Source organism: Nansenia antarctica, assembly GCF_963989245.1.
Source record: "Nansenia antarctica genome assembly, chromosome: 6".
Taxonomy (NCBI): Eukaryota; Metazoa; Chordata; class Actinopteri; order Argentiniformes; family Microstomatidae; genus Nansenia; species Nansenia antarctica.
The window spans coordinates 29,789,307-29,810,955 of record NC_137676.1 but is presented as its reverse complement, the minus strand read 5'-3'; the positions used below and the strand labels follow the sequence as shown (position 1 = coordinate 29,810,955).

Below are 21,649 nucleotides of genomic sequence, written 5' to 3'. Positions count from 1 at the left end.
TCACTGGAGATAGGGATTAGAACGGCGCCGCTGAACGTGCTAGTGAGTAGCAACGGTAACATTGAAATTACATTCTTAAAACAATAAGTACATCGAAAACAAGTACACAGAGCTAAAACTATAATGCATATGGACATGTATGTTGACACATGTAAGACAATATCTTCCAAAAATGTATTTTTAATGGTGATTGTAATAAATCACGGAGGACTCAACTCAAGGGTTCGTTAACTTTATATATTCAATACTCCCGGCTCACAGTCACATGGCATACAGACACAGCATCACTTATATACCCTCTACTGTCGTAACTCAAGCATATCTGTTTACGTCGGTGTCGTGCATAGATTACGTATTGTAGTCACGTCAATACTATGACATCTCCCCCTTTTCGTTTCTTTCCTTGAAGTAAACAACAGATGAACATTCTGTAAAACAATGTTATTCTATAGCAATCAATAAACGATAATACACAATAATATCAATCAACATTTGGATTAACAAATAATTATCAAATGAACGGTTCACATTCTGGAACTCTTTTGACATTCAGTATTGTGGTTTTACCACCAGGAACTCTTTTCCCTTCACTTCCCCCCCCCCAAAAAAAAAAAGAAAGTCATGAGAGGACTTGTTAACTCACAAGTCCAGTCTGACAACCGGTCTGGAGATCCGCCCAGACCTGGTCTGTGACAGTCCTTCGGCACCAGCAGGTATGCTGATACTGGCGTTACCTGGCTCCTGACTGGTGTCCTCACGAACAGGTGAGGTAGGTGCTGTGTCCCCAGCTGGCTGTGGAGCAGGAACTGCCTGGAGGTGGCGTCGGTTGCGGCGGTGTGACACCCCCTGCTGTGTCTTGATGAGATAAGAGCATGGCGTGACACTCTCGCTGGTCACGACTGCAGGAGCTGTCCAGGTTTTCTGGTGGTCCAGTTTGGTGAGGACCTTACCACCAGGCTGTAGTGGAGGTAGGGGTCTCGCCCCATGTCGTCGGTTGTAGTAGAAGGCTTGCTTCCTCTTTTCAGCCTCGTCCTTCTGCTTGATCTGCTGTTTGTCAGGCCATGAGGGTTGCAGGTTCCCCTCGATAGTCGGTAGAGTCGTCCGGATCTTCCGGCCCATTAGAAGTTCAGCTGGGCTGGCCCCCGTTGTACTGCAGGGCGTCGACCTGTAGCACATGAGTGCGATGAGAGGGTCTTTCTGTTTCAGGATTCGCTTAGCAACCTCGACCGCCCTTTCTGCATGACCGTTCCCCTGTGCGTTGTGTGGGCTCGAAGTAATGTGTTCGAAGTCGAGCTTACGTGCCAGGTTTCGAAACTCAGCGCTCGAGAATTGAGGTCCATTGTCGCTGACAACCACATCTGGGATGCCGTAGCGGGCGCATGTTCCTTTGAGCTTCAAAGCAACTTGAGTACTGGTTGTCGTCGTCATGTGCAGTATCTCAATATACCTTGAGTAGTAGTCTGAGATGACTAGGTAGTTCTGCTTGTTGTGCTCACAGAGGTCTAGAGCTATACGCTGCCATGGTCTGTCGGGGAGCGGAGTAGATATCAACGGCTCCTTCTGCTGTGCTCTTCTCAACTCACAACAGGACTGTCACGAATAGACAATGTTCTTGAGCTGTGTGGAAATGCCGGGCCACCAGACCGAGGCGTTCGCCCTGTCCCTACACTTTGAGAGTCCTTGATGTCCATCGTGGATTCTATCGAGGATGTCTGCTCTCATTGTCGCTGGTATCACTATGCGGCTTCCTCTGACGACGAGCCTGTCGTACTCTGAAAGTTCATCTCGTGTAGCGAAGTACTCACGTATGTCACTTGGTACTTGGTATGCGTGCTCAGGCCATCCTGACCTGATGTACCTGATCACCGTTTGCAGCCTCTCGTCGGCCGCAGTAGCTGCTCGTATGCTGTCCATCTTTCGTGGGCTAGCTGGCACACTGTCCATGACAGCTGCAATGTAACACTCCACCTCAGAGTGTGTGTCTCTCCCGTTCTCAGCGTGGCTCAGAGGGCTCCTTGACAGTGTGTCTGCCACTACAAGGGTCTTCCTAGGCGCATAACTAGCTACTGGCTTAAAGCGCATGAGCCGCATGAGAAGTCTCTGGCACCTTAGTGGGACGTTGTCCAAGTCCTTACTGTTCATTAGTGGGACCAGGGGCTTGTGGTCGGTCACTAGATCGAAGGTCTCGAGGCCGTAGAGGTATTTCTCAAACCTCTCACAGGCCCAGACACTCGCCAGACATTCTTTCTCGATCTGAGCGTATCTGGTTTCCGCATCCGTCAGCCTCCTGGAACAGTATGCGACTGGCTTCCAATCCTTTCCATGGAGCTGCAGCAGCACGCCGCCGAGCCCGTAGCTGCTTGCATCAGCTGAGACTGCAGTGGGTCGGTTGGCGTCGTAGAATACCAATACTGGTGATGTCATCAGGAGCTCTTTCACCTTCTCAAAGGCTGTGTGTTGTGCTGGGCCCCAGGTCCAGGCTGTCTTTGACTTGAGCAGCTCGTACAGTGGCTGGCCCACTGTGGACAGGTTCGGCACATATTTACCGAGATAGTTTACCATGCCAAGGACACGTTTGAGCTCATGCACGTTCTCTGGTGCTGCGAGCTCCCGGATGGCTTGCACTTTTGCTGGATCAGGCCGCACACCTGTGGCGTCGACCACCTGTCCCAGAAAGCTGAGCTGTGTCTGCCTTAGCTTACACTTCTCCTTGTTGAGCTTGAGCCCAGAAGATTCGACTCTCTCCAGGACCTTCTGGAGATGGAGATCATGTTCTTCCAAGTCCTTTCCGTACACGACTATATCGTCCATATAGACTGCGACGCCTAGCAGGCCTTGGAGTGTCTCAGTCATCTTCCTTTGGAATATCTCCGGGGCGCTCGTTATTCCGAACGGCAGGCACCGGAAACAGTACCTTGCGAATGGAGTGATGAATGTGGTGAGCCGGCTACTCTCGCTGTGCAGAGGTATCTGGAAAAACCCCGAGGCTGCATCCAGGCTGGAGAACACCGTTGCTCCACTCAGCTCGGCTATGATCTCTTCTGGTGTAGGTAGGATGAATCTCTCTCTCTTGACCTGTTCGTTCAGTTTCTTGAGATCAACACATATACGCACCTTTCCATTCTTCTTGAGCACAGGCACCATAGGGGCACACCAGTCAGTTGGCTCGGTCACCTCCTCTATGATACCGTTCTACGACTTCACCCCCGTCCACCCCAGCAACTCCATCGTAAAGTTTGCAGACGACACCACTGTGGTGGGATGCATCTCGGGGGGGGGGGCGAGGCGGCGTACAGGGATGAGGTAGAGCAACTGAGCACGCTGTGCAAGGTTAACAACCTGCTGCTGAACAAGTCAAAGACCCAGGAAATCATCGTAGACTTCAGGAGGAAAAAGTCAGAGATCCAGCCCCTGCTCATCGACGGAGAGAGCGTGGAGAGAGTCTCAACCCTCCGATTCCTGGGGATGCACATGCGGGATGACCTGACCTGGAAAAACAACACAAAAGCCACCATCAAGAAGGCACAACAGCGGCTATACATCCTGAGAGTCCTCAGGAAGGAACACAGCAAGCAGGAGATACTGGTGACCTTCTACCGCGGCGCAGTGGAGAGCATCCTCACCTACGGCTTCTGCGACTGGTTCTCCAGCTGCACAACCGCGGAGAGAAATGCGCTACAGAGAGTCGTGAGAACAGCACAGAAGATCACCGGCGCCCCCCTCCCCTCTCTGGAAGAGCTGTACAACACACGCTGTCTCAGGAAGGCCTCCAAGATCTCCAGGGACCCAACCCACCCTGGGTACGAACACTTTACCCGGCTGCCCTCGAAAAGGCGGTTCAGGACCTTGGCCGCAAGGACAAACAGACTGAAGGACAGCTTCTACCACAGGGCCGTCCAGGCCCTGAACACAGCAAAGACCTAGGTTCTGGGCCCTGGACAGTCTGGACGGATTGTATGGCAGCTGCTGGACTGAAAAAATCAGGTGTAGTGCTGAGGCACAAATATGTACATTTCAAGCCTGCAAACTGCGACACTTTAAATAAATGTGCAATAACACTATTGCGCAATATGACAACCCTAGTCGTCTATCTGTACAGTATAGTATAGTGGATAGTGTACATAGCCTTTATTTATGTAAACCAGCTCCTTCCCTTCTTGTGATTTTTTTAAAAGTGTTTTTTTTTTTCTTTCCTAACACCAGGGGAGCCACCCCTCCTAAATTTCGTTGTTTGGTACCTGTACTGTAGCAATGACAATAAAGACCATTCATTCATTCATTCATTCATTCTCCTCCATGCGGCGTAGCTCCTCTCTGACCTTGGGCCTCAGCGGTATTGGGACCCTGCGCGCTGTGTGCACCGCATATGGAGTGGCGTTGTCCTTGAGCTGTATCTTCACAGGCTCCGTCTTGAGTGTGCCATGCTCACCGAAGGCACTATGGACCTCCTCGATGCGTTTCACAAGGCCCATCTCTGCTGCTGTGGACCTGCTGAGTAAGTTGTTGACAGACTGTCCTCTGATGACGAACACTGGGAACGAGTATGACTTGCTCTTGTATGTAGTGCTAGCTTGGAATTGTCCTTGACAGTCTAATTGACCCCCTGGGCTGGTGAGTGATACACTGGTCTGTTTCAGTTCCCTCTCTGGAATAAGCATGTTAAAAGTCTCTTCACACATAACACTGGCATCAGCTCCTGTATCAATTTTAAACTTCACTGATGTTGCACCAATGAGAAGCTGCACATTCCACTGCTCAACACTCGTTTTTGCATTCACTGATCCCATGTAGTGTTCTTCCTGCTCATCTGTCTCATCCTTTACTTCACTCACCGCTTTGGTTTTGCACTGGCTCTGCCAGTGTCCTGTCCTGTTGCATTTATTGCATGTCGTATTTCGAGCTGGGCACCTCTCTGGGTCAATGTGCTCCGTTTTCCGACACCGGCCGCACTTCCCTCCACGCTCCGCGGCTCTTCCTCCTCTCTGGTAATTTCGCCGCCATTTTTGATTTTTATTTCGCGCTCCCCGCACTTCTTGTACGGCTGCGGTGGCTACATTAGCCTCCTCCTGTGCATTGACTTGCATGTTAACGGTCTCCGACTGCCGAACAGACTGTATGGTTAGCGCCAAAGTGAGACCTGACATGAGCTGCAATTTACGAGACTGCTCCTTATCCACAATCCCCACTACGATCCGGTCCCGAATGTTCTCATCCCTTACTTGGCCGAACTCACAGTGTTCTGATAGGTCATAAAGAGCTCTGATAAATGTCTCTGCCTGCTCACCACGCCGCTGCACTCTCTGGTAAAAGACGGCGCGCTCGTGGATAATGTTCCGTCTTGGGAAAAAGTACTCATCAAATTTGTTCATCACAACGTTGTAACTATTCGCATGACTTGCTTCGGTAAACGTGAACGATTTGAAGATATTATCCGCTTCACTCCCCATTGCATATATCAAGGAACATACTTGTATTTCTCCCGTCTTCTTGTTGAGCCCGGTAGCTACTCGAAATCTCTCAAAGCGCCTTTTCCAGTCGGTCCACTCCGTCGGTTTATCAAAAGAAAAACTATCCGGTGGGTTAAATTTCGCCATGATTTACTGACTTTAGCAATAATGGCCCGCTGCTGACACCATGTAATAAATCACGGAGGACTCAACTCAAGGGTTCGTTAACTTTATATATTCAATACTCCCGGCTCACAGTCACATGGCATACAGACACAGTAGCATCACTTATATACCCTCTACTGTCGTAACTCAAGCATATCTGTTTACGTCGGTGTCGTGCATAGATTACGTATTGTAGTCACGTCAATACTATGACAGTGATTAAGTAGCGCAACCCTGGCAAAACCCAGTTTTCGCACGTTCTACGACCAGTGGGTGGACTCCCTACATCTTAAGACCCATGTCAAACTCTCATGCAGTACCACATAACGACACCGGGGGTCGCACGTCAAACTCTCATGCAGTACCACATAACGACACCTGGGGTCGCTTGACACAACGGCAGGCGGGGAACATAGGACCCTTTTTCGGAAGCGGGGAACATAGGACCCTTTGTCGGAAGCGGGGAACATAGGACCCTTTTTCTGAAGCGGGGAACCGGGGAACATAGGACCCGGGGAATATAGGACCCGGGGAACATAGGACCCGGGGAATATAGGACCCGGGGAATATAGGTACGCTCCCCTAGGAGCAGGGTGAGCTAGCTAGGGGCAGGGTGAGCTAGCTAGGGGAAGGGTGAGCTAGCTAGGGGCAGTGTGAGCTAGCTAGGGCAGGGTGAGCTAGCTAGGGGCAGGGTGGGCGAGCTAGGGGCAGGGTGAGCTAGCTAAGCAAGGGTGAGCTAGCTAGGGGCAGGGTGAGCTAGCTAGGGGCAGGGTGAGCTTAGGGTGAGCTAGCTAGGGGCAGGGTGAGCTAGCTAAGGAAGGGTGAGCTAGCTAGGGGCAGGGTGGGCGAGCTAGGGGCAGGGTGAGCTAGCTAGAGGCAGGGTGAGCTAACTAGGGGCAGGGTGAGCTAGCTAGGAGCAGGGTGAGCTAGCTAGAGGCAGGGTGAGCTAGCTAGGGGAAGGGTGAGCTAGCTAGGGTCAGGGTGAGCTAGCTAGGGGCAGGGTGGGCGAGCTAGGGGCAGGGTGAGCTAGCTAGAGGCAGGGTGGGCTAGCTAGGGGCAGGGTGAGCTAGCTAGGGGCAGGGTGAGCTAGCTAGGGGCAGGGGTGCATCAACGGACACGCACCTCCCTATCTGCAAGAACTCATCACTCCACAAACCTCCACCCGCACCCTCAGGTCTTCAAACAGTTTGCTCCTCCAGGTCCCCAATACCAGGCTCCGCACCATGGGGGACCGAGCCTTCTGCTTGGCAGCGTGTGTGGAACAGCCTTCCTAGCCAGTTAAGGGCAGTACAGAGCCTGGACTCTTTTAAGACAGGCCTAAAAACCTTTTTATTCAAAAAGGCTTTTGACTGCTGAACCTGTGTTCATTCTTGTGATTTTTTGTTTTTGTTTTTTACTATGTTTTAACTTTTGTTTTTAACTTAGGGTTAGGGTTAGGGTTTTACGGTTGTTGTTTTTTTCTCTCTGTAGCACTCTGAGATTCTTTTGAATGAAAAGTGCAATACAAATAAAACGCATTATTATTATTATTATTATTATTTAGGGGTGAGCTCAGCCCACCCAATGTGCGTCTTGTCCACCCGATCCAAAGTTAAGACATTTTTTTTTCTGAATTGTTGATATTCCCAGGGCGTGTTTGAATGTTTCATGTATTTACTGTAGGTGTATATAATATGTCCATCGATGTAGCACTGCCCATCTCTCAATTTAGCGCAGTTTGGTCGTTTCAGGCGAACAAGCGGGCGTCTGTAGAGGGATTTTGGGCATCACACTTGATTTCTTGTGTATAACTACCGGTATGTGCAGCTGAATGAGTCTGGTGCCAGGGCTCCTGGGTGCTAGGGCCTCTGGGATGATAGGATGTTAGGTTACTATGTTTGATTTGTCTTTTTGTATTTCACAAAATGTAAACTTGATAAAACAGTACATTGACCTCAATTGAAGTTCCAAGACCAAAACATATAATAATAAAATAATATTTATTAAAAACAGCCATATCAATTTATGCTAAGACAAACAAAACTACAAATACAAAGGAAAAAAACAATCACCACTGATATAGCTTGACGACAAACACACAAGCCCCAAAAAACAGAGACAACGAAAAGCGAAGTACACAGTATTCCTTCTGAGAGGGGCTGGGACTTGTCCACAATGCCATTTCCAGCTGGAGTCAACCATTACAGTTTGGATGTATGCCACTCGGTATGCCACTCTGACTGGTGATGGAGTGTAAAATAATGTTTTTGTGAAAGGCCAAAATGGCTGACACCGATTAACGTTTTTATAAATGAATAATTTAATCGAATAAAGTAGCAACCTTACATTTTGGTGGAAGTTCAATTTGCAGGGACCTAACTTTCACAGTTGACAAATTGTCTCACTGTGGGCAAAAATAGATATTAAAGAGTGCTGGTTTAAGGAGTGAAATAGCTTCGTATGTTCTCTGTGACTCTCATACACTAATAATGTTAATACACTCATGTCACTTTTGTAACCTGAAACTGCGGAAATACCAACCTCCTCTGGGAATATGGCACCAAGCGTTTCATTGTTTTGTTTGAGTGATTTCTGTTTAGGTACAAATTATATTATTCCACACAGAAACAGCCCAGAGAGATAAAACTTTCTGGATTATAGCTTCTATAGCTAAGAAGCAATATGCATTATTGTATATCTTTTGTGACATTCTAATAACGCTCATAATTAAACACAAAAACTAACACCAGATTCTGTTGTTGACAGTACATACTAACAAACTGCCATACAAACTGAACATCTGTATTTAAAAATGTGAAAAGTGTGAACAAATCAAACAGTGTCATCACAAAGGAGGATCCTTCACCTTCAGCATGTCTCTGTCATAGCTTTACTATTTTGGATATCTATCCATACAGATTATATATGTCTGCATTATTGTATTTTCAGTTTCCAGAAAGGTCTACTTCTCTTCTCAGACCCTCGTTCTGTCAATACTGGTCCTGTTAATGAACACACATGATAATATCCCCTCCATCCCAACCCAGCCCTCACACCCCCACCACCACAGTGACAAACTTGACAGGAATATGTACAGTCTCAAAATAAATATATGTTTCATGAGGTGGGTGAGAGAGAGCAGTGGGTTCCAAAAACAAACAAAAAACCTAATTAAAACCTCAAATAGATCTGGGAGATCAAGAGTCCATTAAATGCACATTAATAAATGCATACCATATGAATATACACTGTACAGGCATGGTATCCAACCAAAACACATGACAAAAGGTTGAAATGACCACAGGTTACAAACAAGGTCAACAAATGTGTATAAAGCAACATGGTTTGTAGTGCCAGGTGAGTGCCTAGAAAAAGTAAGTAATCCTTGAGAACTGATGGTTCTCGAGCCTAATGGCCCTTAGGGGGCAGCCTATCTCCTGTTTCCGTAGCGTTAGGCGGCTTAATGTACAAGTACAACCCCCTGGACATGACGCTGGTCTGCCAAGCAGGGAGGCATCGGGTACCATTTTTATAGTCTTTGGCATGACTCAGCCGGGGATCGAACTCACAACCTCCCAATCTCAGGGAGAAAACTCTAACTGCAAGGCCACTGAGCTGGTTGAGTGTCTATTAATCAGTAGTTTTTTGGGGAGAGGGGATGATGCTTACTAAATATGTATCTGAAATGGTTGGTAATATTTGAAAAGGTTGAGTTGTGCTTGATTTAGCTTGCTTTGCATGCATTCTTTGCTCTTCTGAGAATATTCTATTACTTCCATTGTATAGTGACATGTTCTACTTTTAGTACACAGGCCTTGATAAATATCACCCACATAGTCATGACCACGACTATAAATTAGGGTTGGGCCTTTTTGTACAGTTAGAAAGTGGTTACTGTTGGAACTGTTTCTTGGATGCTGTCAGGATGTTTCCTTAATTAAGAGGAAATAAATAGAATATTACAATTCTAAGCAAAAAATAAAATAATAATCTAACACTTGTTAGATTGTCTCGTGTAAAAAATGTAAAAGAAGAAATCTCACTGCAATAAATAACAATTACTGGATCTATTTGTCTGAGAATAGTACCAAAATAATACCAAATGTGCTCTTCATCCATTCAATCCCTTTATTATTTTGGCTGGAAAAAGGTGTTTGGTCCAAAAATGTATCTATCGCTTAACACACTACTGCTGAGAAGAAAGAAGCACATGGTGAACGGTCTGAGAAGTGTCAGTAGTGAATGTTTACTGTTCTGGATGGTTCCATAATGGGTTTAAACCAGTCAGTTGCCCTCAGCACTTCAAGGCATAACCCCAAGTGTTCAACAACTAAAAAGAAGCAAAGACTCATTTGGTCAGTTCCTGCTAAAAAAACAATACGTTTGGTCAAATAAAGCAGGAGCATCTCTCCATGTTTTTCCATGGCGCGACATTATTCGAAACAGTGAAAACCATGCAGATTTTCAATAACTATTCGTAAGATTTTGATAATAGAATCTTGGCATTGGCAGGATCATACTGTTATACTATTGACAGTGGAACACACTACACAGTGAATCACACAGTCACTGTGCTCCATTGTCTTACGACAGATAACGCAACTCCGTCCACACTGATCTGTCTGATGACTCGCTAGAAATTATGGGAAGAATAAAAAGTAGCACGGCTAAAATATGTGCTCAAATACGTTACCATGGGGCTTTATCAGGGCGTTGTGCAAATGTCCCATAGTGAGAAGTGGAAACAAGCCAACTGGATTACAACATTGGGTTACAGTATGTATCCCTGGATGACAACGTTGGGTTACAGTATGTATCCCTGGATGACAACGTTGGGTTACAGTATGTATCCCTGGATGACAACGTTGGGTTACAGTATGTAAGTATACAGTATCCCTGCTTCTCAGAAGGAGATGAGGGAGACATCTCACCAGATTGCTTCGCTTTCACAGGCTGGTGAAGATGTGGTTTGCAGAATGAAATAGGCATTGCAGTAGCCTTTCTAGGCTGGGCTGAGGCGGGTCAGCCATGCAATGAGCTCCCGACCTGTTCCAGGCTTGATTGCTGTATTAACTGCTGTATTTTTGCCGTAAGTTTGACAATTAGGACCAAAACTAGCACCCAAATTACAAAATCATGTTATATTTGGTGCCTTATCTTGAAAGGAGTCTATGGATAAGGACAGACTTCAATCCACACAATTGTTTTACCAAGACCCAATAGGAGTCAATGGACCGGACCCTAAATTAGCATGGTTGAAATTTCATGCCTGAAACATCTCAAAGTAATTTCAATAACATTTTATTTTTGAGACATGCTTATTTAGTCCATTGACTTTGATTGTTTTCTGGTTGAAAATGCCAACTGTTAGCAGACATGGCTCAGAAACACAGAACCAAAGTGTGGATTCAAGTTTGTCCTTGTCGATAGACTCCTTTGAAGGTAAGGAACCAAATATGTGATTTTGTAACTTGGGTGAACTATCCTTTTTATACAGTATCTCCATATTATATCCCACATTTAACTACTATGAAAGTGGTAGGCACCTTCTGTGTACACTAATACAATCCCCTAAAGCTGACCAATACTGATCATGAAGATAAAATGTCACATAACAAACCGAGTGATCCAATTCCCAATCCCCAGTCTTAATGCAGCACTCAATCTCTGTCTCCAACCTCAACGAGGCCCTAACATTGCCCCAAACTAAAGATGAGGGGGCAGTTTTGTGGGAAATTAAAACATAATTTAATGAACTCAGTCAGATTTAAGTGGCAGTCAGATTTGTCAAGTCAGATTTGTCAAGTCCAACCCCTGGTTTACAAACCGTGGGTGGAAACAGAGATTGAGGAGTACCGTTTCAAGGGACTAGGAGTTCTTTTCAATCAATCCTTCTAACCGTGTTTACAAGAGAAATATAAAAAAATGCTGTTCTTGCACTGCAAGAAAGTATGTCTGCATTCATGTGTTGTATAACAAAAACCAGAACAATCGCAGTGTAAAACAAAAAGGAATTCAAATGCATTTTCATTGAAATATGTTTTCTTGCTGTTGTTTTTGACTTCTTCCAGAAACCCAGTAAACAGTTCGGCTTGAATAAGATAAAGGTGCTAATTCCATGAATTAATTTGAGATTAAGGTTTATACAGGAGGAACCAGCCCTGGGGCCTCACTTGTGGGACCTTTGTATGCACACAGGTACGCTAATTATTTAACTGGCAAACTTAGTTCACTTTGGACAAAACAGTGCACATATTTACCATTCATTAACTAATCAGTCGAACTTACTTTTGTAAGTAACATTTCCAATTGAAATCAAATAAAGGTTTGCGCAAAATAACATCTCTTGATTGATTCCAATGCAACATTTGAGTGAAAGGCAGAGCAATTATAGGTCACTGGTCATTAGGAAGGATAAATATCAATGATAACAAATCTGCCGGTTTCTGGTGTGGAGGGGGCCACAGAAGGTGATGGTGGGGTCTAGGGGGTGAGGTGGGTCTAGGGGCCAGCAGGGGGCACCTGAGAGTCTGGTTGCTTCTCAGCGTGCCGCCGGTTGGTGCGTTTGGTAGGTGGGTTGGGGTTGAGCTGCTGCCAGTACGACTGACAGTACTGGTTGATGAGGCGGATCTCTGGCTGGGAGGAGAACTGCGGAGGGAGGGAGTGAGGCGGCGGTGGGGGAGGCGGGGGGTGGTGGTGGCGGGGGTGGTGGTGGTAGAGACGGGGGGGCTCCTCGTCGGGCGTAGCGTCCGGGGAGGTGAGGGCCTCCACGATCTCCCTGTCCAGGATGCGGAGGGACACGCGGGCCACCGTGTGCTTGAAGTTGTTCTCCGTGGCCACGCAGTGGTAGAGGCCGTCGTCGGAGAGGGTCAGGGACTTGAGGAGGATCCCGTGGCCAGTCTTCAGCACCTCTCTGTCTCGGCTCAGCTGGGGGTGGGGCAGTCGAGGAACACAAGCAATGAGAGAAAAGACAACTATTAAAAAAAAAAAAAATGTGAAATGTTTCAATCACAGATTGGAGCGCCAGCCTAGACCTATTACTACCACGACAAACCTCCCATCTGGGCGATGCCGTGGCAACTGTTTTGTGCCACAAAGCTCACCACACATCACCTTACCTGAACTGTTGTAAACGGTCAGAAAGTCAACCTCGATAAGATTACTTTATGCATCCCTTGTGGATGTTAGTTCAGAGCTATGGGGGCATTCGATATAGCCTAATGCTTGTTTATTTATTTAATTTTATTTAACTCCAGTCATTTATATATACATATACGTATATATTATTTTTTTTTTATTTTTTTTTCATTGGCAATAGGTTTGGTTGATGGGTGGGGGGGTGGGTGGATACATAGGGAAAAAGAACAAATAGAACGACCTTCACAGTGTTGTACTGTGTTCTACTTCCTTCTAATAAAATTGTTTAAAAAAAAGAAAAAAGAAAGTCAACCTCGTCCTCTTACCAGTTTTCTCCGGCCGTCTTTCTGGTAGAGCCACTTGACTGAGGCCTGGGGAGACCTGGGGTGACACTCCAGGAACGTGCTGCTCCCCTCCACCCCAAACTGCACTGTCTCACTCAGACGCTTCTCTCCTGGGAGGGACGGAGGGAGGGAGGGGGAGACCTGTGTCAGCTCCTCCGACCGGACCAGAGGTCCTCCATTGATTTATTTTTGGTGAAAAGTAGAGGTCTACCCTATGTTTGAAAATCAGGTCTTTATCAGGTCAAAGTATCAGGTTAAAATCAGGTCTTTATTCCTGAAATCAGATATTTTCGAAACATTGATGTAGAGTATGTATACAGTTATAGGTATTCCCCTTTTTTATTGCGATAATACAATGTGACTCTACCCTCAACAGTCATACAATTACGTATGCTCTGCTTGGGGATCTATATTATATTATAGCTGAATATTAATTGTTTTACCATTTATGAAATACAGTCTTTTGGTCTTCACTTTTTCCTATAATTGTATGATTGTAGGAGGCAGGATGGAGGCAAAAGCTACCGGTATGTTAAGAGCACAAAGGCTATGTTTTGAGCACAAAGCATATGACATCAGATATGTAAGCATCGGAGTAACGTGCATTATAAAGCCTTCATTGATGTGTTTGGTGCTCCTCGGATAGAACAAAGAACGCTCGGTTCTCAGAGGAATTTCAAAGTCCGTAATTCTGTCCAAGGGCTTATGAGAAAAAAAAACTCTTAGAAAATACTATTATATACAGTGTATGGAGCAGAAATGTTCAATGCATACTGTTAATATAGAAGGACATTGTGTTTAAAGTAAACTTTTTTCTTTTTCGTAAATGTGCCATCATCACATGTCTCTATAATAATTGGATTATACTTATTAGTACGACTAACTGCACAATTGATCTAAGGAACCTATTTTTTATGCAGTTGACATTGAGCCAATGTGAGGGAAAGTGCAATTTCTTCTAAGCCATGGGAACTCTTTAGTCCATGTATACTGTATATGCATTACATGGTTTACAACCTATATGAAACAGGAGGTATTTAGACTGCAAAATATAGAGGTGAACCTAACACAGATTACTCAAAAGAACACATTCAGTAACTACTTCAAAGTGAAGCAGTGCTATAGCTTGTGTAATGTTATAACTACTGTATATAGAGGCATAAACTGTATGTAAAAAAGTAAGTAAGCCTTGAGAACCGATGGTTCTCGAGCCTAATGGCCCTTAAGGGGCAGGAGCCTATCTCCTGTTTCAGTAGCGTGAGACGGCTTGATATACAAGTACACCCCCTGGACAAGACGCTGGTATGTCACAGGGCATCGGGTGCCATTTGTATAGTCTTTGGTATGACTCGGCCAGGGATCGAACTCACAACCTCCCAATCTCAGGGCGGGCGGACATTCAAAGCCACTGAGCCGGTTTTTGATTGATTGATTGAAAACTTTATTAGAAGATTTGCAGGAGTAGGTACATGAAAGTACATATTACATACAAGGTCATCTAACAGGATAAAAACCCAAGAAAGCCACTGGCTTATTTCAATTGGGGTCCTTGATTCTCAATTCATCGTTCAAAAACTGTATGTAGATGCATAACATGTTTGAACTCTAACCCATAATGAGACATGACATACCTTTTGCATTGAACCCTCTGCATTGACGCAACGGGTCTCCGTGTTTGATGTCCTGCCGTCTACTCCTCCTGGGGAACACACACAAGAGCAACCCACACACAGTCTAAAATGTCAAGTTTTCTCTCTTTTTCTTTGGTCAACGTTTATTATCACTGAGAGCGACCAAACTAGAGAACACAATATAATAAAACGCTACACAAAATGATCTACAGTATTCAAGTATTAAGACTGCTATGTAGTATGATTTCACATTGTTTTGTTGAGTACCTAAATCCAGTATCCAGAGTATTTTTGGAGTGTAAAATGAATGTTGTTTACAGTAAGTCTTCTCTTGATTACTCTGATTGACTGGGCTTATAGGTAAAGCTCTGTGGTGCCAAGGTCTTATAGGTGAAGCTCTCTTTGGTGCCAAGGTCTTATAGGTGAAGCTCTCTTTTGGTGCCAAGGTCTTATAGGTGAAGCTCTCTGTGGTGCCAATGTCTTATAGGTGAAGCTCTCTGTGGTGCCAAGGTCTTATAGGTAAAGCTCACTTTGGTGCCAAGGTCTTATAGGTAAAGCTCTGTGGTACCAAGGTATTATAGGTGAAGCTCTCTTTGGTGCCAAGGTCTTATAGGTGAAGCTCTCTTTGGTGCCAAGGTCTTATAGGTGAAGCTCTCTTTGGTGCCAAGGTCTTATAGGTGAAGCTCTCTGTGGTGCCAAGGTCTTATAGGTGAAGCTCTCTGTGGTGCCAGGCTCTCTCACCTCTTGGTGGAGGCAGTGAAGGGGGCACAGTTCTCGCCGTCCCAGGCACAGTAAGGGTCCCGGGCCAGGCAGCAGTCGGAGCAGGCCTTCCCATAGACCTCACATCTGTGCAGGGACACCTGGGTAAGGCCACTCTCAGAGGACACATACAGCTGTTGCTGTGAGTCAAAAGGGGGCAGAAAGAAAAACATCAAAAACATAATAATAACAATCACATATGTATTGTATGTGTACTGTATGTATATATGTGTGTGTATATACAGCATGGGCTAATTCAACTACAATATCGGAGAGCCATAACACTTCTGGTATTAACTGATTCCCTCTAATCAGGGACCGATTCAGACATAGAACACGAGGGGGGTATTCCATCAACGTCGCTAAAGGATCGTGAAATCGATCAAAATAAAGCCCGATTTTCTTTTGATAAGTCTTGCGAAATGTATCAAAATAAGCCTGGATTTTTCTTTAGAGACGTTTTGAATTAGTAAAAGAGGAGCTGTCTGATATAAACACTGATTTCCTTTTGCTCCATGGTGGCCTACTGAACAGCTCTCTGACTAATCAATGATATTAATTGATCAATGGTTGATACCCAGGTAGAAAAGAAAACCAGCAGTACTGTATGTATGGGGTTAACTTATTGAAACTAGAAATGAGTGGTTTATTTTAAGTTATTGTTAATTATAGTCATTCATTGTTAATTACATGCCATGTCCAATTAACCATAATGGTGCAAATGATTACTGATTATTTAGGCAAGGCAAGGCAAGGCAAGTTTATTAGTATAACACATTTCATACAACAGGGGCAATTCAAAGTGCTTTACATACATTATTTAAAAATACAGCAAGAGGAGCATAGTAAGAACATTTAAATTACATTGAATAAAAGCAAATAAAAAGATTTTTTTTTAAAGGCAAATAAAAAGACAATAGTTAATGGAAAAAATACATTGATAGAAGTGTTTGTGTTTAATCATAACTGGTGCAAAACATGAAGGTTTTTTTTACCCATTGAATGTTATTTCATGAAATAAAAGAAGACGATACCATGGTAATTGGGCCTACCCTTTTTGACGATATCTTCATAGTCTTTATAGGAGCTGAAGTCTGCAAGTGGAGAGGTCACAAAGAGCCAGAACACAAAAGCCAAACATGTCATTTGTGTATACCTTCAAAGAGGGTCAAATGTAATGGAAAAAGCACTTGATTTCTATGATGAGAGCAGCGTTACATTTTCAAAACATGTTTTGGAGCTGCATATATTATTAGTTTGAACAAAAACATAATTTATACCTTACAGGATGAGTTTCAAATGGGTGCAAGCAGATTATGCAAGCGTAATCTGAGATTTTAGCCTGATTTGCACTCTTGGATAATTTTCTAAGGTGAGGATTTGGTGCAACTGTAACGTCCCGTCCTAATGCATCAGCATTGTTTGTCTTTGTTTTTGTTCTTTTTTAATTTCCTGTTTAACTCACTTTTCACTTTTCAAGTGTTTTCAAGTGTTCACCAGTTCCTGACCACCATTCCCTGTGTATATAGTAGTCTGTGTATATAGTAGTCTGTGTATATAGTCTGTGTATATACAGTAGTCTGTGTATATAGTCTGTGTATACAGTAGTCTGTGTATATAGTCTGTGTATATACAGTAGTCTGTGTATATAGTCTGTGTATACAGTAGTCTGTGTATATAGTCTGTGTATATAGTAGTCTGTGTATATAGTAGTCTGTGTATATACAGTAGTCTGTGTATATAGTCTGTGTATATACAGTAGTCTGTGTATATAGTCTGTGTATATACAGTAGTCTGTGTATATAGTCTGTGTATACAGTAGTCTGTGTATATAGTCTGTGTATATAGTAGTCTGTGTATATAGTCTGTGTATATAGTCTGTGTATATACAGTAGTCTGTGTATATAGTCTGTGTATATACAGTAGTCTGTGTATATAGTCTGTGTACAGTAGTCTGTGTATATAGTCTGAGTGTTCTTTTTGTCTCATTGCCAGTTTGTTTATTGTGCCACAGTGTCAATAGGTCCCAGCAATTACTCTAGTGTCTTGTTTTCTTGTTTTTTGATCTTTGAGTATTTTTTTACTTCGCATTTTTGCCTTCTCCCTGTTGGACTATCTGCCTTTATCTTGGATTTGACTACCCGTGTACTGAACTCTGTTTTGCCTAGCCCTTTCTGGATATACACTACCTATTGACCTTTTTTCTAGTCAACTTTTCTTTTGGTTCAAGCTTGTGTCCTGAGTCATGCAATTGAGTCCTCTTCCCAAGTACAAGTTGTTATAACACTGACACCTCTGTACAAGTTGTTATAACACTGACACCTCTGTACAAGTTGTTATAACACTGACACCTCTGTACAAGTTGTTATAACACTGACCCCTCTGTTGTTATAGCACTGACCCCTCTGTTGTTATAGCACTGACCCCTCTGTTGTTCTAGCACTGACCTCTCTGTTGTTCTAGCACTGACACCTCTGTTGTTCTAGCACTGACACCTCTGTACAAGTTGTTCTAGCACTGATCCCTCTGTTGTTATAACACTGACACCTCTGTTGTTCTAGCACTGACACCTCTGTACAAGTTGTTCTAGCACTGACCCCTCTGTTGTTATAGCACTGACCCCTCTGTTGTTCTAGCACTGACACCTCTGTTGTTCTAGCACTGACACCTCTGTTGTTCTAGCACTGACACCTCTGTTGTTCTAGCACTGACACCTCTGTTGTTATAACACTGATCCCTCTGTTGTTATAGCACTGACCCCTCTGTTGTTATAGCACTGACCCCTCTGTTGTTAACACTGACCCCTCTGTTGTTCTAGCACTGACACCTCTGTACAAGTTGTTCTAGCACTGACCCCTCTGTTGTTATAGCACTGACCCCTCTGTTGTTCTAGCACTGACACCTCTGTTGTTATAGCACTGACACCTCTGTTGTTCTAGCACTGACACCTCTGTTGTTCTAGCACTGACCCCTCTGTTGTTCTAGCGCTGACCCCTCTGTTGTTATAGCACTGACCCCTCTGTTGTTCTAGCACTGACACCTCTGTTGTTATAGCACTGACACCTCTGTTGTTCTAGCACTGACACCTCTGTTGTTATAACACTGACCCCTCTGTTGTTAACACTGACCCCTCTGTTGTTCTAGCACTGACCCCTTTGTTGTTATAGCACTGACCCCTCTGTTGTTATAGCACTGACCCCTCTGTTGTTATAGCACTAACCCCTCTGCGCTCCACCTGCACCTGGCTTGCAGAGAGGGGTGTGTCGTCTTCACAAAATATGCTAAAACGATATTCACACCAGAATAGGATGTTACGCATTATACTTGGGAATAAATTGGCATTCCAATTACTTTATTGCTAGACAAAGACGCTATCCAGAAAATAGAATATATAAGACTTGTACAGTTTTTTTTATTTTTATTTTATTTTATTTAACCTTTATTTATACAGGTAAGAAACACATTGAGCCCCAAGGGCTCATTTTCAAGTGTGACCTGTTCACAGGCATACAACATCCACCACAAACAAATAGTAGCTGCTTTAGATGCAGCCAAGGAAATATAGATTTGACAATCACACTCAGTAGATGGTGAAGGTTCATCTTAAAAACAAAATTAAGCCTATAATCAACTAAAGGGTATACGAACAGTCCAAAACATATGATGTTAAATGAAAATAACCAACATATTATAGGTGGCTCTTAAGTACTATCCATCTGGATTTTGAGTGACCCCTCCATACCCAGGCTCGCCACCAGTGAAGTGCAGCGAAGGGAGGTCTTTGAAAATAGCTTCTCAATACATAGGCGCAGCATGGGCACAGGCAAATGTGCAGGTACTGCAGTTTTTAGGTTTCTTTGAAAATCAACCCTGTCTGTGTGATTATGATCAAGTAAGACCGTTTTACTCTCTAATCTGTCATGAACTCATTAGGTACCTGTTGGTCGCTGCTGCCTTCACATATGATTATTGATAATGAAATATTTGAAATATGAATTGCCATTACCTTGAACACCTCCACCTCTTCTAGGGTGAGCTCCTCTGTGGTGCTGGTGTCTTTAGGGAGTACTATCACCTTCTGGACTGTTCCACGATCTACAAAAAAGAGGGGAGAGTGATTTAGTACGAATTATCCTCTTAGTAACCTGAATAAAAAGTACAGTGTATAGCTCAGAAGATAATGATCCTCATTCATTAACCCAGCATGATATAGTGTACACACAACATTGACCGTACCAATTTTAAGAACATTTTGACATTCGTTAAAGTTTTCTTATTAGGCTACATATTTGTTTTGGTTTATGTTTGTATAACTCTACACATTGGTTTGTTACTGATGGACAGCTTTTGCACAATATGTAGTACTGTATGTTATGTCTTATTATGAAGGAATTTGCACAGTGGTTTAATTAATTGATTATGTTTATTTTAGAAGCAGATTATAGAAGCTTCAATTCTCAATTTTGGGTCAACGAGTGCAGTCTAAGGGGTCAATTTGGGATTCAGCACGTGACTCACCTGTGCCAAGGAAGAGCACCTCATACCTCCCATCTACAGCGTCCACCAGGTCCACTACTATGGAGGTGAACCGGTAGTCTACCCCTGTACGAACCACCAGGGGGCACTTGTGCATGGGGTAGACTGGGTGGTACATGAGGGGATGGGCTCGAACAAAGTTCACCGCCTCATCTGAGAACTCCTTGGTGGAGCGAAGCCCCGGGGTGAACGTCCCACCTGGACACTGTGAGCAGAGGGGAGGAGAGGACGGGTCAGACAGACCCTGGACACTGTGAGCAGAGGGGAGGAGAGGACGGGTCAGACAGACCTCTGCTTTCACCAGTTGAGTACAACATCCTAGTTGGCCAGACATTGTCAGAGCTAAAAAATAAAAACTTGACCACTGTTGGAGAAAGGTGTACCATGTCGGCGAATTAAGAAAAAAAGGTTATTTTTTTCATGTGTTATTTTTTTTTAATGTAGTTATTTTGTAGTTATTTTTTTCATATTACAAAAGTTAAAGTGCCCACTCAATATAACAAACAACAGTTTTAGGATCACTAAATACTTATAATTGGTCAGCAAATTAAGCTTGTTTTCGAGTGGGTTTGGGGGACATGGAACCACTCCCCTAAATAAAGTTGCATGGCCGTGTTGGTGTTCTGAGCAGTAGGATGATGGCACTGTGGCTGGAGGCATCGAAAAGGTTTTAAGATCAGTTGATACTGTAACAGTGAACACAGATTGTGTAAAAGAAATGGACAAGATGAGAAACTCTGATTGCCAACAGAGACGAAAAGAGAGTTCAGAACCACAGGCTGTCTCTTGCAGGGGGTCATCCCTATGATGCCACAGACCTATGTTCCCAATTCTTTCTTTTTTTGAAGACTTTTCCCCCCAAAATTAGGCCCTATGTTCCCACATTTCTAAGTAATCATACTGTAAAAGCAGGAATCTCTGTAGGCCTACTGTATGGGGTTAGGGTTAGTATTATTATGTTAAGTCTGTTATGGCTGTATTGATTTAAAAACCCAATAATGCGCAGGGTCCACCAGACCAGGAACATTGACTGAATAACAAAAACACGAACAGCACACAAGGGTTAAACTGAGGAAACATAGGGCTGAGGGAACATAGGGAACATAGGGCTGAGGGAACATAGGGAACATAGGGCTGAGGGAACATAAGGAACGTAGGGCTGAGGGAACATAGACACGCTTCCTCTTGAACAACATAGCCTACATGACTATACAGCACTATATCATCTGCCATAACACGTTCTGCTTTGTACTCGGGTAAGTTTGCTAATGCATGTCTTGTTTATGTTTGGGGACTGTGTGATAATCTAGTTCTGTGTACTTATGTGTTTTTACACACTTATGTGTGTTTTTAGCATGTTCATGTTACATCAGCATGTTGTGATAAAGAAACAGCAGCTATCTAGCTTCTAGGAAATCATGTTGATTTCACAGAGCATGAAGTGAGACGCGTACTGAAGGCGGTGGACCCCAGGAAAGCCTCGGGGCCGGATGGCGTCCTGGGACGGGCGCTGAGAGACTGCGCCGACCAGCTGGCCGGGGTTTTCACCAACATCTTTAACCAGTCCCTGTCCCAGGCCACCGTCCCACCCTGCCTGAAAACCTCAACTATCATCCCAGTCCCGAAGAAAAGCACGGTGAGCTGCCTAAAC

The 21,649-nt window shown here is 44.2% G+C and overlaps 1 protein-coding gene across 1 annotated transcript in view; it reads right to left on the bottom strand.

Moving 5' to 3' along the window:
- Positions 1-12,092: 12,092 nt before the first annotated feature.
- The window catches only part of sema3gb (sema domain, immunoglobulin domain (Ig), short basic domain, secreted, (semaphorin) 3Gb), a gene marked incomplete at its 3' end in the record, with an annotated part of 49,809 nt that continues 40,252 nt past the window's right edge, over positions 12,093-21,649 (bottom strand). The window contains exons 11-17 of the mRNA XM_080534339.1: positions 19,981-20,203; positions 19,469-19,557; positions 16,515-16,556; positions 15,445-15,602; positions 14,704-14,771; positions 13,055-13,182; positions 12,093-12,518 (exon numbers count right to left, since the gene is read on the bottom strand). Coding sequence (XP_080390465.1) covers positions 12,093-12,518; positions 13,055-13,182; positions 14,704-14,771; positions 15,445-15,602; positions 16,515-16,556; positions 19,469-19,557; positions 19,981-20,203 — 1,134 coding nt within the window. The remainder of the gene's footprint in view (positions 12,519-13,054; positions 13,183-14,703; positions 14,772-15,444; positions 15,603-16,514; positions 16,557-19,468; positions 19,558-19,980; positions 20,204-21,649) is intronic.